Source organism: Aotus nancymaae, unplaced genomic scaffold, assembly GCF_030222135.1.
Source record: "Aotus nancymaae isolate 86718 unplaced genomic scaffold, 86718_ANA_hifiasm-v0.15.2.pri h1tg000051l, whole genome shotgun sequence".
NCBI classification, from domain to species: domain Eukaryota; kingdom Metazoa; phylum Chordata; class Mammalia; order Primates; family Aotidae; genus Aotus; species Aotus nancymaae.
The window spans coordinates 14,966,032-14,980,193 of NW_026988465.1; the positions used below are offsets into that span (position 1 = coordinate 14,966,032).

At 42.0% G+C, this 14,162-nt stretch overlaps 2 protein-coding genes across 2 annotated transcripts in view; one reads left to right on the top strand and one right to left on the bottom strand.

Moving 5' to 3' along the window:
• DEK (DEK proto-oncogene) overlaps positions 1 to 12,142 on the bottom strand; it is a 36,080-nt gene extending 23,938 nt beyond the window's left edge. Inside the window, exons 1-6 of the mRNA XM_021665343.2 lie at positions 11,997 to 12,142; positions 11,445 to 11,595; positions 6,246 to 6,347; positions 5,918 to 6,027; positions 4,468 to 4,562; positions 3,124 to 3,244 (exon numbers count right to left, since the gene is read on the bottom strand). Of these exons, the coding sequence (XP_021521018.1) occupies positions 3,124 to 3,244; positions 4,468 to 4,562; positions 5,918 to 6,027; positions 6,246 to 6,347; positions 11,445 to 11,586 (570 nt within the window). The 5' untranslated portion in view covers positions 11,587 to 11,595; positions 11,997 to 12,142. The remainder of the gene's footprint in view (positions 1 to 3,123; positions 3,245 to 4,467; positions 4,563 to 5,917; positions 6,028 to 6,245; positions 6,348 to 11,444; positions 11,596 to 11,996) is intronic.
• A 148-nt stretch (positions 12,143 to 12,290) lies between these two features.
• The window catches only part of RNF144B (ring finger protein 144B), a 283,693-nt gene continuing 281,821 nt past the window's right edge, over positions 12,291 to 14,162 (top strand). Inside the window, exons 1-2 of the mRNA XM_021665346.2 lie at positions 12,291 to 12,370; positions 13,000 to 13,059. The gene's annotated coding sequence lies outside the window, so the exon portion shown is untranslated. The remainder of the gene's footprint in view (positions 12,371 to 12,999; positions 13,060 to 14,162) is intronic.

Below are 14,162 nucleotides of genomic sequence, written 5' to 3' on the forward strand. Positions count from 1 at the left end.
TGAGCTTGATACCATCAAATTAAGGAGTAATCATCACAGAGTCACATATGAAAAACTGATAGAAAAGCTAGATTCTGTATGACAAGAAAAAACAGATTCTCACAGTGTGGTCTTTGGGGTTTCCTGAGACCTTTTTAGCAGTCTACGAGGTAGAAACTATTTTCATAATAACAACAAAACTATTTATTTCCTCTTTTCACTCCACTGACATTTGTACTAATTGTGCAAAAGCAAAGGAAAGTAAAGGTGGGTAAAACTGAGGGCACCTTAGTACTAATGAAGAAAGCAATATGTATTAATTATTGTATTCCTCACAACCACACACCAGCAGAAACAACCACCACCAAAAAAAAGGTAAATGGTTTCACTTAATGATGTCCTTGATAAAGCAATAAATATTGTGTTAACTCTCAGGTACATGTCTATTATCTGTGACAAAATAGAAGTTCAACACAAATACAGCTACAATTGAAGTTCGATGGTTTTCTCAAGGAAAAGCATTTGTGTAACTCAGTTGTGAGTTAAACACGCTGCAAGCTCCTTTTTCAAAGAACACCACTTTTTTTTTTTTTTTTTTTTGGAGACAGAGTCTTGCTCTGTCGCCCAAGCTGGAGTGCAGTGGCACGTCGGCTCACTGCAAACTCCACCTTCCAGAGAACACAACTTTTTAAAGAACAAATATAGCCAATTCAGACTTAAGTATTTGATGGTGATGATTTCAAAAATATTCAAGGTAAGCTTGTCACTTCAAGGAAAACTAACAGCATTTATCAATAATGATAAATTTTATGATTTTAAGTGGAAATCAGAATTCTGGAAAATTCATATCTACTATTGTGAACCTGACAGTTTCCCAAGCCCTAAGTATTTTGTGATGAGATGGTGTTTATATTAATGAACATGAATAACGACAGTGTTCAATAAAACACATCAACATTTGGAAGATGTAGGTCAGGGAACCAATACTTACAAATGGTAAATGCATGTTACAAAACCATGCATATGCTGATAAAAGAACCAAGTTTTGAGACCTACATTAAACATTATAACTAACCTTTAGGAAACTACAAATTGTAGAGTTTTGGTTTTGTGTGGTATCAGAAGACAATATATACAATTATCAAAAAGGACTTCAAATATTCCTTTTTCCCTAAATACATACCTATGTGAGGCTGGGTTTTTTTCACATACGTATTATCTTGAGACAGAATCTTGTTCTGTCACATAGGATGGAGTGCAATGACATGAATGTAGCTCACTGCAACACTGAACTCCTGAGTTCAGGCTTCCACCTCGGCTCCCAAGTAGCTGGGACTACAGGAATGTGTCTCAGTGCCTGGCTAATTTTTTCTTGAGACAGAGTCTCACTCTGTCACCCAGGCTGGTCTCCAACTCCTGAGCTCAAGTGATCCACCTGCCTCGGCCTCCCAAAGGGCTGGAATTACAGGCATAAGTTACTATATCAGGCCCTTCATAAATTTTAAGCAAACCAATACATTGCAAAAGACTGGATGGGGCCAGGCACGGTGGCTCACCTGAGGTCAGGAGTTTGAGACCAGCCTAGCCAATATGGCAAAACCCATCTCTACTAAAAATACAAAACTTAGCTGGGTATGGTGGCACATGACTATAATCCCAGCTACCAGGGGGGCTGAGGCAGGAGAATCACTTGAGCCTGGGAGACAGAGGCTGCAGTGAGCCCAGACTGTGCCACTGCACTCTAGCCTGGGCAACAGAGTGAGAATCCGTCTCAGGAAAAAAAAGACTGAATTAGAAGCAAATGGTAATCATGCTGTTTTCTCTTAAGCCAGACATTAAGCAGATATACAAAAACATAAAATAATGCCACTAATTATTCTAAAAAGTTATTTTTCATAGAAAATATTATTTTTAACATTTTAAAATAAAAATTTTCAGTTCTAACATCAAATATACTGAAGATCGAAATAACTCATATTAAAAAAAACTTTTTGGGGCTCTCATTATTTTTTTAAACGGGTAACAGTAACCTGAAACCAACAAATTGAAAAATCAATGAGAAAAAGATAAATATAAAAATGTCCACCATAACAACTTAGTAATTGCTTCTGAGGAAATAAATGAACACCTTGCCACAATAAATCCTTAAAAATTGCAGGTATAGCTAAAGTTAGAAAATAAAAAGATAATATTTTGTCCTTAAATAAGCCAATTTAAAACAAAAATCATCATACCCCTTGAGTCTGTAGCTGTATAACAAAAGTTAACACCTTAAATGTTACTTTATCTGTCCTTGTCCAGCTAATGGTAATAAGCACCAAGGGCAGTCCAAAACAAAGTCACAGAGCTAGTTTCTGGTTTTGGTTTTTAATGCCCTCTCCCATCTCCAGACGGCATTCCCCTGAACTCCTAGACCTGCCAAATCTCTTCATACTTCCTTTTCTGTCAAATGGGGAAGAATATAAAAACATTTGCTGACAGAGCTAAAACTTACTGAAAATGCAAGGTCATATAACACTTCAACAGACATTTTAAGCCACCTATGTCATTTGTTACCGTTAGATAATTAGGGCAAACCTACTAGGTTTTAGGAAGAGTAAGAAAACTATCAGGCCATTTTACTTCCCTGTCCAGCTCCTGGGCTCTGCTGTGGATTCTGGAAACCCAATCCAGGAAACTTGTAAGAGTTAACTTTTAAATGTCACTTTTTAACAACTTATTCCAGGATCTAGGAAAACATTCAGTTCTAATATACTCTCTATTTTGTCTTTCTTCACTTGATTACAGGTTGCATCCCTTCTCTCCAGCCTTGCACCTCATCCTTAACCCAGCCTTTCTATTCTTTCAGTGTCTTCTAGATACCTAACCCTGACTACCTGTACATTCTGTCCCTTCTGATATTAATTCACTTTTCTAAACCTTATATTCCTTGTATCTGATTTGAAGCAACATATCCCTTTGGCATCTATACTATTTCTATCATGAAATTATTGCCGATTGTCAACAGAAGATATATTCTTTCAATGTAGACATTACTGAATACTAACAGCAATGCTGCTATTAACCAATTTTTGTTTCACAGAAAAAAAGTAAAGAGGCTATGAATAACTGATTTCTTAGGAAAAAGGAAAAATTGATCCTCACTTTGCCAGAAGGCTTTGGATGCATTAAGAAATTCAAGATCCTCTTCACTAGTTCACTATTTACACCTGATCTCTCCAAATCAAGAACTTCACAGATGCTCTTTAACATGGCATTTCTAAATCTGAAACAGAAAATGGAAGAAACCAAGGTGTTAATATAGGGAAGCTTACAAATGTTCTCCACAATACAAAGGGAATAGCCAACCAAACTGGCTCAGTTACACACATTAAAAAAAGTGGCCAATGTTTCTCTGAATCTTGCTCTTAATAATCATGACTAGTATACAACTAAATAGGATTAACAATTAAAAAATACCATTTACCATTTAAGTTGTACATGCAGTGCAAGAACAAACTAAGTAAATTAACTAGAAAATTAAGTAAAATGTTTTCAATACTATAAAATTCATGGCCTTGGTAATTCTTCTTCAATTAAGTATTACATTTTCCCCAACAGCACTGCTACTATGTTTCAATGCAAGAACAGGTAATTATCTTTATTATTTGAGTTCTTAAGTACAAGGCATTTAATAAACAAAAGCTTATATATCATCTAGCTTGCATTATCATGAAGAACACTGTTTCCATAAAATTTATTATCTTCAAAACAGTTTTAATGGTTTAAGCCATTTAAACAGAGTGGCTGACAGGGGACAGGAATGGGAAAGATTACTACATTCTCTTTAGACCTTCTGAGTTTTGCACTCTAAATGATTAACCTGTGTGTATTGTTCTTTGAGGAAATAACAATTTCTTTAAGTTTTCAGTAATTGGCTGGGCACAGTGGCTAACTCCTGTAATTCCAGCACTTTGGGAGGCTGAGGTGGGTGGCTGACCTGTGGTCAGGAGTTTGAGACCAGCCTGGCCAACATGATGAAACCCATCTCTACTAGTAATACAAAAAAAAAAATTAGCTGGGCGTGGTGGCGCATGTCTGTAATCCCAGCTACTCCAGAGGCAGGAGAACTGCTTGAACCTGGGAGGCAGAGGTTGCAGTGAGGCAAGATTGCGTCACTGCACTCCAACCTGGTCAACAGAGCGAGACTCTGTCTCCAAAAAAAAAGTTTTCAGTAATCTTTTGTCTTTTTCTAAGAGATGAGGTCTTGCTATGTTGCCCAGGCTGCAGTGCAGTGGCAGCCATTCACAGGCACCATCCCACTACTGATCAGCATGAGGGTTTTGACCTATTTCATTTCCGACCTGGGCTGCCTGCCTTGGCCTCCCAAAGTCCTGAGATTACAAGCAGGAGCCACCGCACCTGGCCCGAATGTGATCATTTTGTAAACGTTAAAAAATAAACTTAAAGCATATTGATCAAAATACAGTATTTATAAAAATGACTCACTTTTTCAACATTTCTTCCTTTTTTTTATACTGGACACTTCCTTTTTCAAATGGAAAGCCACTGAACTGACCCACATTCTTCTTTAATGAGGACACCTGAAAATGTTTCTTATTAATGCTATTTATTACCCGTAATGTACACAAGAAAAAATTCAAAGACAATTCAAAGCCAACATCTTTATTTTCATATCTGTGTGTAAGTTACAATACTGGCTCAACAGTCAACCAATTCAATATTGGTTTAATATTCAACATTTCTTGTTCAAAATTGAAAAATATATTTCTTACTAATATATTTATATTATAAAAATCCTACAAACTTAAGTCTCTGAAAATAACAATTTGAACAAATTTTCACTGGGGAATTTTTACCACAACCAAAAGATATCTGATAGTACCAGGGGATGTGGAAAGCTACTACTTAAAAAGATATCCTTTTCTTAAGTAATAAAATTACTGGTAATACTTCTTTTTCAAATCAAGAAGTAAAGGACTTTATTCTTTGAAAGAATAGTGAGTACCACAGAAAATTAGTACCATTTACTAGTTTTCGGACTTGTGCAAATTAGATTGGTTTAAAGATTAAACGAGATTAATAGACGTGAAAATAAATTACGTCATGTGTCAGACATTCTGTTCTACTTCAGACATTCTAACACCCAACTTTACTTTGCCCATGTACACCTTAAGGCAGAGTTTTCTCAATTATATAAAATACTAAGTTATATGTACAGTATAATAACGATCCTTTAGCAAAGAATATCACGCAATTTATCAGGTATTTTCTCAAAATGAGATAAAATCACACCAAATCACTTATTCTGAATGTCCAGAAAATCCAAAAACATGAATTTCTTTTAATACATTTAAAGGTCAATAAAACCATCACAATTTGGGTTTCATAATTTGAAACTTCAGTTTGGAATAAAAACTACTACAGGAACAAGAGCCCTAGGGCTGGGCACACTAGCTGATACCTGTAATTCTAACACTTTGGGAGGCTGAGGTGGGAGGACTCCTTGAGCTCAGGAGTTTGACACCAGCCTGAGCAACATGGCAAAATGCTATCTCTACAAAACATAATAAAATTAGCCAGACAGGTGGCGTGCACCTGTGGTCCCAGCTACTCAAGAGGTTTAAGTGGGAGGATCACTGGAGCCCAGGTGGTTGAGGCTGCAGAGAGCCACATACTGCACACTGCACTTCTGCCTGGGTGACAGAGTGAGACCCTGTCTGAAAAAAAAACAAAAAAGGCAGGGTCCTGGACATTATAATCCCAGTTGCTAATATCTAGCTACGTATCCTGTGATAAATCATATATTAAGTATATATCTCAGTCTGCTCAGTCATAAAGTATGAAAACTGAATTAGTGGACCACTAACATTTACAGAAATTATGATTCCATTGTGAAGTAATATATAAGTAGGTTAAAAGTGTAAAAAGGTCTTACAGTGCCTGGCCTGTTGTAAAGCAGTTTGTGTAGATTTCTAAGTTCATCAGTTTTCTTCTTACTTAGAAAAAAATGTATCCTCTCAATTTCACAAAGTTTCTGCCCCTTTCCTAGAAAAAAAAAATAATTAAATACCCATTGCTTAATACATTTACAAATTTAATAAGAATTATTTTTACAGCATAATTTACATGTAACTCTGCTCTAATAGAGCAAATTAAATAAAGTATAAAACACTACCTTGTTGATACTGAGCACTACTAACCATCATTTTCACAAATTTAGGCACTTTCACCATAAAAATGAAAGGAACCTAGAATATACTTACCTTGTGCAATTGTAAATGGCTCTCTCTGTAAGGAAGAGACTTGCATTGTCAACCTCTCCACTTTTTTCTTTTCCCTCTTGCCTTCAACGATGAGACTCTTTTCTGGAAATTAATTTAGTATTTCTTAATTAACAAAAAGCTTAAAGATTATATCAACTTTATTAGATAAGCATGTAAAACAAAGCCCCCAAAACCTAATACTTCATTCCTCTTCTGAGCAGTGTTTTGGGAAGCAAATGACAGAAAAGATCAAAATACCTGGTAAGTTAATACAGCACCACGAAATTTTTTTTAGAGTAACATTTTACTTACCTGGCAAACTCACAGGGACTCATTATATTAAAAAAATAATTACAAAACAAATGAATTTTTATTCAACTAAAATTATCGCAATTACAGTCCAGTCACTCAGTTATGAAAAAATCTAGCTCTGTTTAATCTTTGGACATAATTCTATTTAATAATTGTGATTCAAAGTTTGCTATAGTTCAGAAATAATCAAGTTTAGACTGGGAGATTAAGAACTTCAAAAAATATATAGAGAACAATAATAATTTAGTAAACTGACAAAAGAGACACAAATAAAGACCTCCAGGCACAACAGCCTGAACTATCAGGATAAGACAAAACTCTCCAAGTTTACATTTAACACAATCAACTAGGAGGGCACTACTTTGTAGTTTATGAATAATGTTCATAATGATGGCCATAAATTACTCTGAAAAAAGTTAATCTGTTTAGTCCAAAAAACAAGACAAACAAAACAAAATAAAAAAACCATGGCTGGGTGTGGTGGCTCACGCCAATAATGCCAATGCTTTCGGAAGCCAAGGCAGGAGGATCACTTGAGCCCAGGAGTTTGAGACCAGCCTAGGCTGAACATATTGAGACCCTAGCTCCATCAAAATTCGAATTTCAAAATTCAAAACACTAAGTTCCATTTATCTAAAACAAAATCATTTTTGGAATCAAATAAAGTTAGATAAAAGAATATTATATATTGCTGGAGGTTCTGCCATTTATTCAAATGAATGCCTTGGTTGTACAAAGCTGCACTTAGTACTAAGAGGGCACAAATGGATGATTAAGACTGTACATCTTTTGAAAGAGATGCTACTAAAGAAATGAGACATAAATATATGTCAATGTAAAAGATAACAAAACATCTTAAGAAAGATGTAATACAAATAAATTGCTGTGCACTGAGGATAAATTATTTTGGGACTAGGGAAAACGGAACAAAGCATTTGTGCTGGCCTTTAAAGAGCTTAGATTTAGTAATGTAAGGATTTGCACAGAAAGAGTATGTCAGGACAGAGCTATCAACAGGTATATTCTGGCCATGTTGCACAGAATGAAGAGCAAGCACACTAAAACAACCCGTACTATCACTCAACTTCATCAACCTAGTGATTTAAACCATTTGCTTGCCTCTCTAATTACCAAATACAAGCCAATGACTTCCCAGTCAATCTCCACAACTTTCTTCTGAGATTCATATTAACTAATATTGTCTCTCAGTATCTGTGAGGGATTGGTTCCAGGACTACCCTCAGATGTCAAAATCCATGGACACTCAAGTCCTTATTTTAAAAAAATGGTGTAGTAATTATATATAACCTATGAACATCTACCCATATACTTTAAATCGTCTCTAGATTACCCATGACTAACACAACTTAACTAATATGTAGATAGCTGTCATACTGTATTGTTCAGGGAATAGTAAGAAAAAAATCTGTTCATGTTCAGTAAAGATGCAATCATCCATTTTTACCAATCTGTGGTTGTTTGCATCCACAGATAAGGAGCCCACAGATATGGAGGGGCAACAGTATCACCTGGCAGCTTCAATTCATGTCCTATAGGTATTTAAACTCAAAACATCCAAAAGAAAAATCATTAGCACCTCCAAACTTGCTCACTTCATCAATTTTTTTCAGAAAACATTAATACCATCCACTCACCTGACAAAGACAGAAACCTAAAAGAGTCATCTTTTACTAGTCATTTCTCTCACTTATCTTTTCCCCAAAACCACTGCCAGTTTTGGCTAATCTGACCCCTTCTTTAGGACAGACTTCAGAGGATGTATGAGAAAGCCTGGGTGCCTGGGCAGAAGCCTGCCGCAGGGGTGGAGCTCTCACAGAAAACTGCTACTTGGGGCCAGGCATGGTGGCTCATTCCTGTAATTCAGGCACTTTGGGAGGCAGAAGCAGGCAGGTCACTTGAGCTAAGGAGTTTGAGACCAGCCTGGGCAACACAGTAACACCCTGCCTCTATAAAAAATACAAAATACACAGGTATGGTGGGGTGGTGTGCCTGTGGTCCCCACTACTGGGGAGGCAGAGTCCAGTGAGCTGAGATAGTGCCACTGCACTCCAGCAGGGTGACAGAGTGAGACCCTGGGGGAAGGGGGAAGGGAGAGGGGAGGGGAGGGAAAAGAAAATAAAACTAATACTAGAGCAGTGTGGAAGGAAATGGGGGAGAGGTGAACCCCCTAGAATCACTACCAAGGTTCCACTGGCTAGTGGAGCTGTGGGAAGGGGGCTGCCACCCTCCAAACTCCAGAATGGTAGAGCCACAGGCAGCTTGCAACCTGAGCTGCCCAAGGCCTTGAGACCCCTTACCCCTTGAACCAGCATGGCCTGGATACCATACATGGGAGTATAAGGAGATAATTTTGGAGCTTTAAGATTTAAAGATGGCCCTGCTAGGATTCAGACTTGTGTGGGCCCTACTGCGCCTTTCTTTTGGCCTTTCTCCCTTTTGGAATGGGGATTTTGTCCAACGCCTGTACCACCATTGTATTTTGGGAGTAAATAACTTGTTTTTAATCTCACAGGCTCATGGGTGGAAGAAACTCATCTTCAGATGAAACTGTGGACTTCAGACTTGAGATTTTTGAGTTAATGCAGAAACAAGACAAGACTTTGGGGGACTACTGTGAAGGCACGACTGAATTTTGAAATGTGAGAAAGACATGAGATTTGGGGAAACAGGGATGGAATGATATGGTTTGGATGTTTGCCCCCTCCAAACTTCATGTTGAAAAGTGATTCGCAATGTTGGAGGTGAGGCCTGGTAAGGTAATGAAATCATGGGGGCAGATCCCTCATGAATGACTTAGCATGGTAACCCTTGGTGATAAGTGAGTTCTCTCAAGTGTTTGTTTAAAAGAGCATAGCACCTCTCCCTACACCACTTGCTCCCACTCCCAGATGGGATGCCAGCTCCCCCTCTGTCTTCCACCATGATTGGAAGTTTCCTGAGGCCTTCATCAGAATCTGGTGCCCCTACTTCTTTGTACTGTCTGCAGAACCACGATAAACCTCTTCTCTTTATAAATTACCCAGCCTCAGGTATTTTACAGCAGCGCCAAAAAAAAAAAAAAAAGGCCTAATACAGCAAGTATTTCACCGTCTGGCTTCCATGATGCCTCAATACTTAAACATTCAGGGTTAAGTAGAATAAAAATTTTCACAATTCTACTTGTCCCACAACACCTCAAATTAGTAAAAAGGACAATAAATCAGAGCTATAATAAAACTGTCAGGGAATAAACTTTTTACAAAATCATGTTTTAAAAAATAATTTATCTAGAACAAAACAGGATGCTTGGCCGTGCGGATGGTTCGTGCCCATAATCCCAACACTTTGGGAGGCCAAATCGGGCAGATCCCCTGAGGTCAGGAGTTTGAGACCAGCCTGACCAACACGGAGAAACCCCATTTCTACTAAAAATACAAAATTAGCCCAGTGTGGTGGCGCATGCCTGTAATCCCAGCTACTCGGGAGGCTGAAGGAGGAGAATCGCTTGAACCTGGGAGGCGGAGGTTGCAGTGAGCCGAGATCGTGCCATTGCACTCCGGCGTGAACAAGAGCAAAACTCCGTCTCAAAAAAAAAAACTCAAAAAAAAAAGGGATTCTTTTAACCACCACTTGTTCCTCAAGAATTACTGTGTTGGTCATTTACAGTATATTTACATGACTTCTCTAATTTTTTCCTGACATGAAGAAAATTCACCATTTCTTTGGCATCTCAACCTTGCCCCCACAAAAAGTATTAAAATACAAACAAAAAATTGGAGAAAAAGTGCAAAGACTCTGGCTAGTACGGAGATAGTGCAGACAATTTTGTTGCTATATTAAAAATAATTTTTAAATAACATACTATTGAGCAATAATTTACATAAAAACTTATTTACATAAAAAGCCATGCTTGACTTAAATAAGTCCTGCTTAGGGCACATACCACTTTAAACAAACAAAAGGCACACCTTGCAATCTTAACCCAGATTGTGACCACAGGCTGGCTGAGGCTTAAAAAAAATCTGAGTTTGGGAAGAGAGCTTCCCAAAAGCTCTCTTGCAGCAATATAAGAAATAAACCCAGACTAGGCTAATATCAAAGAATGCTAAAAGGTGCCACTTTGATTTTTAAATGGCTGGAAACATGTCAATTTGTGGGTACACCTGAAGTAGACACTGCTGCATCCTGGATAAACTGACACAGCACACTCCTCAATGCCGTCAGGTTTCTGTTTCACACCTCCAGTCAAATCAGGGTTCACACCGCCCTCCCTTAAAGCAGACTCAGTTCCGAAACCGAGACATTTAACTTTCAGAGTTCACTTTTCTCATTTTTAACTACTTTCTCAAGTAGCAACAGCTTTCACCGCTGTTTGCCAGGGAGAGAAACTTTTTGGCAAAAGCAAAAATATTTCCAAGTATTCAAATACTTCCAGGTCTAGCCTACATAACTTCAGTCTTAATGGGTTGCACTAAGACCTTACAATAACATCGAAAGGCAACAGATGTGCAATGAAACGGACAAAATTAGAACATCCACTTAGCAACTTCAAAGGTGCACACACGGAGTTAAAAAAAAAATCAAATTCAAGACCTACAAACTTCCCGTCAAATGATGAAATGTTAACGAGCATTTAGAGCGGGCATAAGTCAGCTGCACTCCAATACATCACTACCGCTCTAACAAATACTTTAAAACCGGAATACACAAAGTTAATTCTACGTAATCGCTCAACACAAAAGCAGATAAACTGTGCAGGCATTCTCGCTGAAAAATCACTCCGACTTTATGCCTCTAAACACCAAAAGAGCAAGAAAACTGTTTCCTGGGCGGGTAGGGGGGACTTCGGTCTGAAAAATCCATCATTTGGGATGCAACTCCCCCCACCTTTTTCCTCCTCCTCCTCCTCCTCGTCGTCCTCGTCCTCTTCCTCCTCGCTCTCCTCTCTGGGACCGGGCATTTCGGGTTCCTTCTCGGACGCGGGCTCGGCGGGGGCTCCCTCTCCCTCCGCAGGGGCCGAGGCAGACATGCTGTGAACCTGCGGGCGGGGAGAAAGCCGGACGTCTCGGTCCCCCTGCTCTCGCGGGTAGGACCCGGCGGCCACCTTGAAGGATGCAACCCTTCCCGCGGGACACCTGCCCTGAAAGTTGCCTCTTCCCGTAGCCGGGACGGCAGCGCTGTCCCCAGGGGCCGCTTCCCTCCCGCTCCGCCCGCCGCCGTCCAGGCATTCCCGAGGCGGGAAACAGAGCCCGCGGCCGTGGCGGGCGCGCGCCCGCTCGGCCTGCGCTGTTCCCCGCCCGGCCCGGCCCGGCCCGGCCCGAGCTGCCGGCCCTCCGCGTCCCCTCCCCCGCCCCAGGCCGCCGTCCAAATGGCTGCGTCCCTCCCGCGTCGGCCGCGGCGGGGGCGACCGGGCCTCCCGCGTCCCGACGCAGCCCTCACCGCGGGTCCCGGACGCCGCGGGCCTGGCGTGCGAGGGCACGAGGAGGATCTAAGAGGCGGCGGCGGCCGACGCCGAAGAGAGGGCGCGCGGACCGCTGTCTGGCGTGACGCTCACGCCGCGCGCTCGGCTTCCTAGAATCAACAAGATTTTCAAAATGGCGGTTCGGGAAGGAGAGCGGGAATGCGGCGACCAATCAGGGCCGCGAGCTGGGAGTTGGCGGGCGCGGGGCGGGGGAGGCGGGGCGGCCGGGCGCCTCCGCGGGAAGCCCGGGCGGGCGGGCCCACGAGGGGTCTCCTCGGCTGCGGAAGGAAGGAAGCGCGCTCTGGGCTCTCCCCGGCTGCGCCTGGCGTGCGGTCGGCGCTCGGGCCCTGAGGTGCGGGCGGGCTGTGTCCTGGGTGGCGGGCGGGAGCGGGACGCGAGGCGGCCTGGCCGCGCGGAACGGAAGGACGCTAGGGGGCCTGCGTGTTTATTGTCTCCACCGTCGCTTCCTGGAAAAGATGATGAGTAGTCCCGGGCCGGGGAGGGGCGCGGCGGTAAAGAAGTTTAGAGATCCCCAAAGTCGCTATCGACAGTGTTTCTCGGAGGCGGAGGGGAATTACTTAATCAGAGGTCTCATCAATGCCCCAGAAATCATGCTGGGTGATATATAACTCCCCAACCTGCTGTATTTCTGAGGACCCCGTTGCTTTTAAGGTGCATTGCAAGGAAAAAGACCCTCCCTGCTACGTTAAAGGTTCACATAGCCACATAGATTTACACCCCTGTGAATATAAGGGGAAAGGCTCCCTCCCACCCGATTCCTTCCCCTCTCCTCTCTCACACACACTACTCTGTTTTAGAATAGAAGAAATACGTTATTTGCCCAGGTCCAGACCCTTCTCCCAGAGTTCTAGGCCGTCTCTGCAGGTGCTTTTTACATTCAACACTGCAAACACTCAAAGCAGTATCTTCCCTGCTCAATGCTGCCTTCTTTTGTATGTGATTTCCTTTATTTTCTCCCAGCTCTTCAACCACCAGCTCACCCAACGGATCCTTGTACTCAGTGGACTTAATGGAAATACGGTTAGTGAAATTTGCTTGGATTCTGGATTGCAGGACAAAAATTAAACAGTTTCTTTGAATCTTCTCTTTTCCTTTTGTGCCCCTTCCAAAACATACGCCAGTGGTGTCATTCCTACTCTTGTATACCATTCTCCACACTGTTGATTCCACTCACATCCTATCCACAGCTGTCTATCCTTGTTGCCTGACACGTAGTTGAAGGAGCAGAAGTTTGTGTTTCAGCCCTATTTGTGTTACAGCTCTTTGAGTCCTGCCATTTGGCATGTCTTCAGTTCTTGTCCTGTGTCCAGGAAGAATGAGGCACGCAAACAACTGTAGGGTAAGCAAGGTGGACAGGAGCTTCACTGAGTGACAGAACAGCTCTTAGGAGACCTGAAGTGCGTTGCTCCTTTCTGTAGGAAGGTTGTCCCTACTAGTGTCTTGCCCTCAGTGGAGAGGAGACCCATAATGGGCAGCTCCTTTCTGCAGGCAGGTTGTCCTGGCAAGTTGGGAAGACCAAAGTGGGTAGCTCCTTCCTGTAGCTGGTAGTCCTGACCTCTGGCTGAGTCGGGTTTTTATGAGCTCAGAAGGGAGGAAGTGTGTGCTGATTGGTCCATTGGTGGGCCCAGAAAAAGCACCATAAGTTCTCACTCTGTCCAGAATTGGCCACTGGTACCTGGTTTGAAGGTGGGCAGGCACCAACCCCGTTCTGCCCAGGAACTGGTCTGCCTCCCACCGCCAGCATGTCATCTATGGCACCCAGGCAGTTTGTGCCAAGGGATGCCTGCAGGTGCACACGGAGCCACCCTCAGACCCTTCTTGCACTTGGTGGTGCCCAAAGTCCAGAGGGGGTGGATTCGGCAGGGGAGGGTATGTCAGTACTGCCCTGAATGTGTACACACCCAGCTGGGTTGCAACAGCGCCCATGCTCAGCCGCAACTTTACTCTGCCTTGGAGCAGGCCCTGGGAGTGAGTAGAGGATAGAGGCCTGTAAGCAGGCACTTTCTTTCTTTCTTTTTTTTTAATTGAGACAGGGTCTCACTGTCACCCAGGCTGGAGTGCAGTGGCGTGATCTTGGCTCACTGTAACCTCAGGAGCAGGCACTTTCAAGCCTGCAGGGGCAG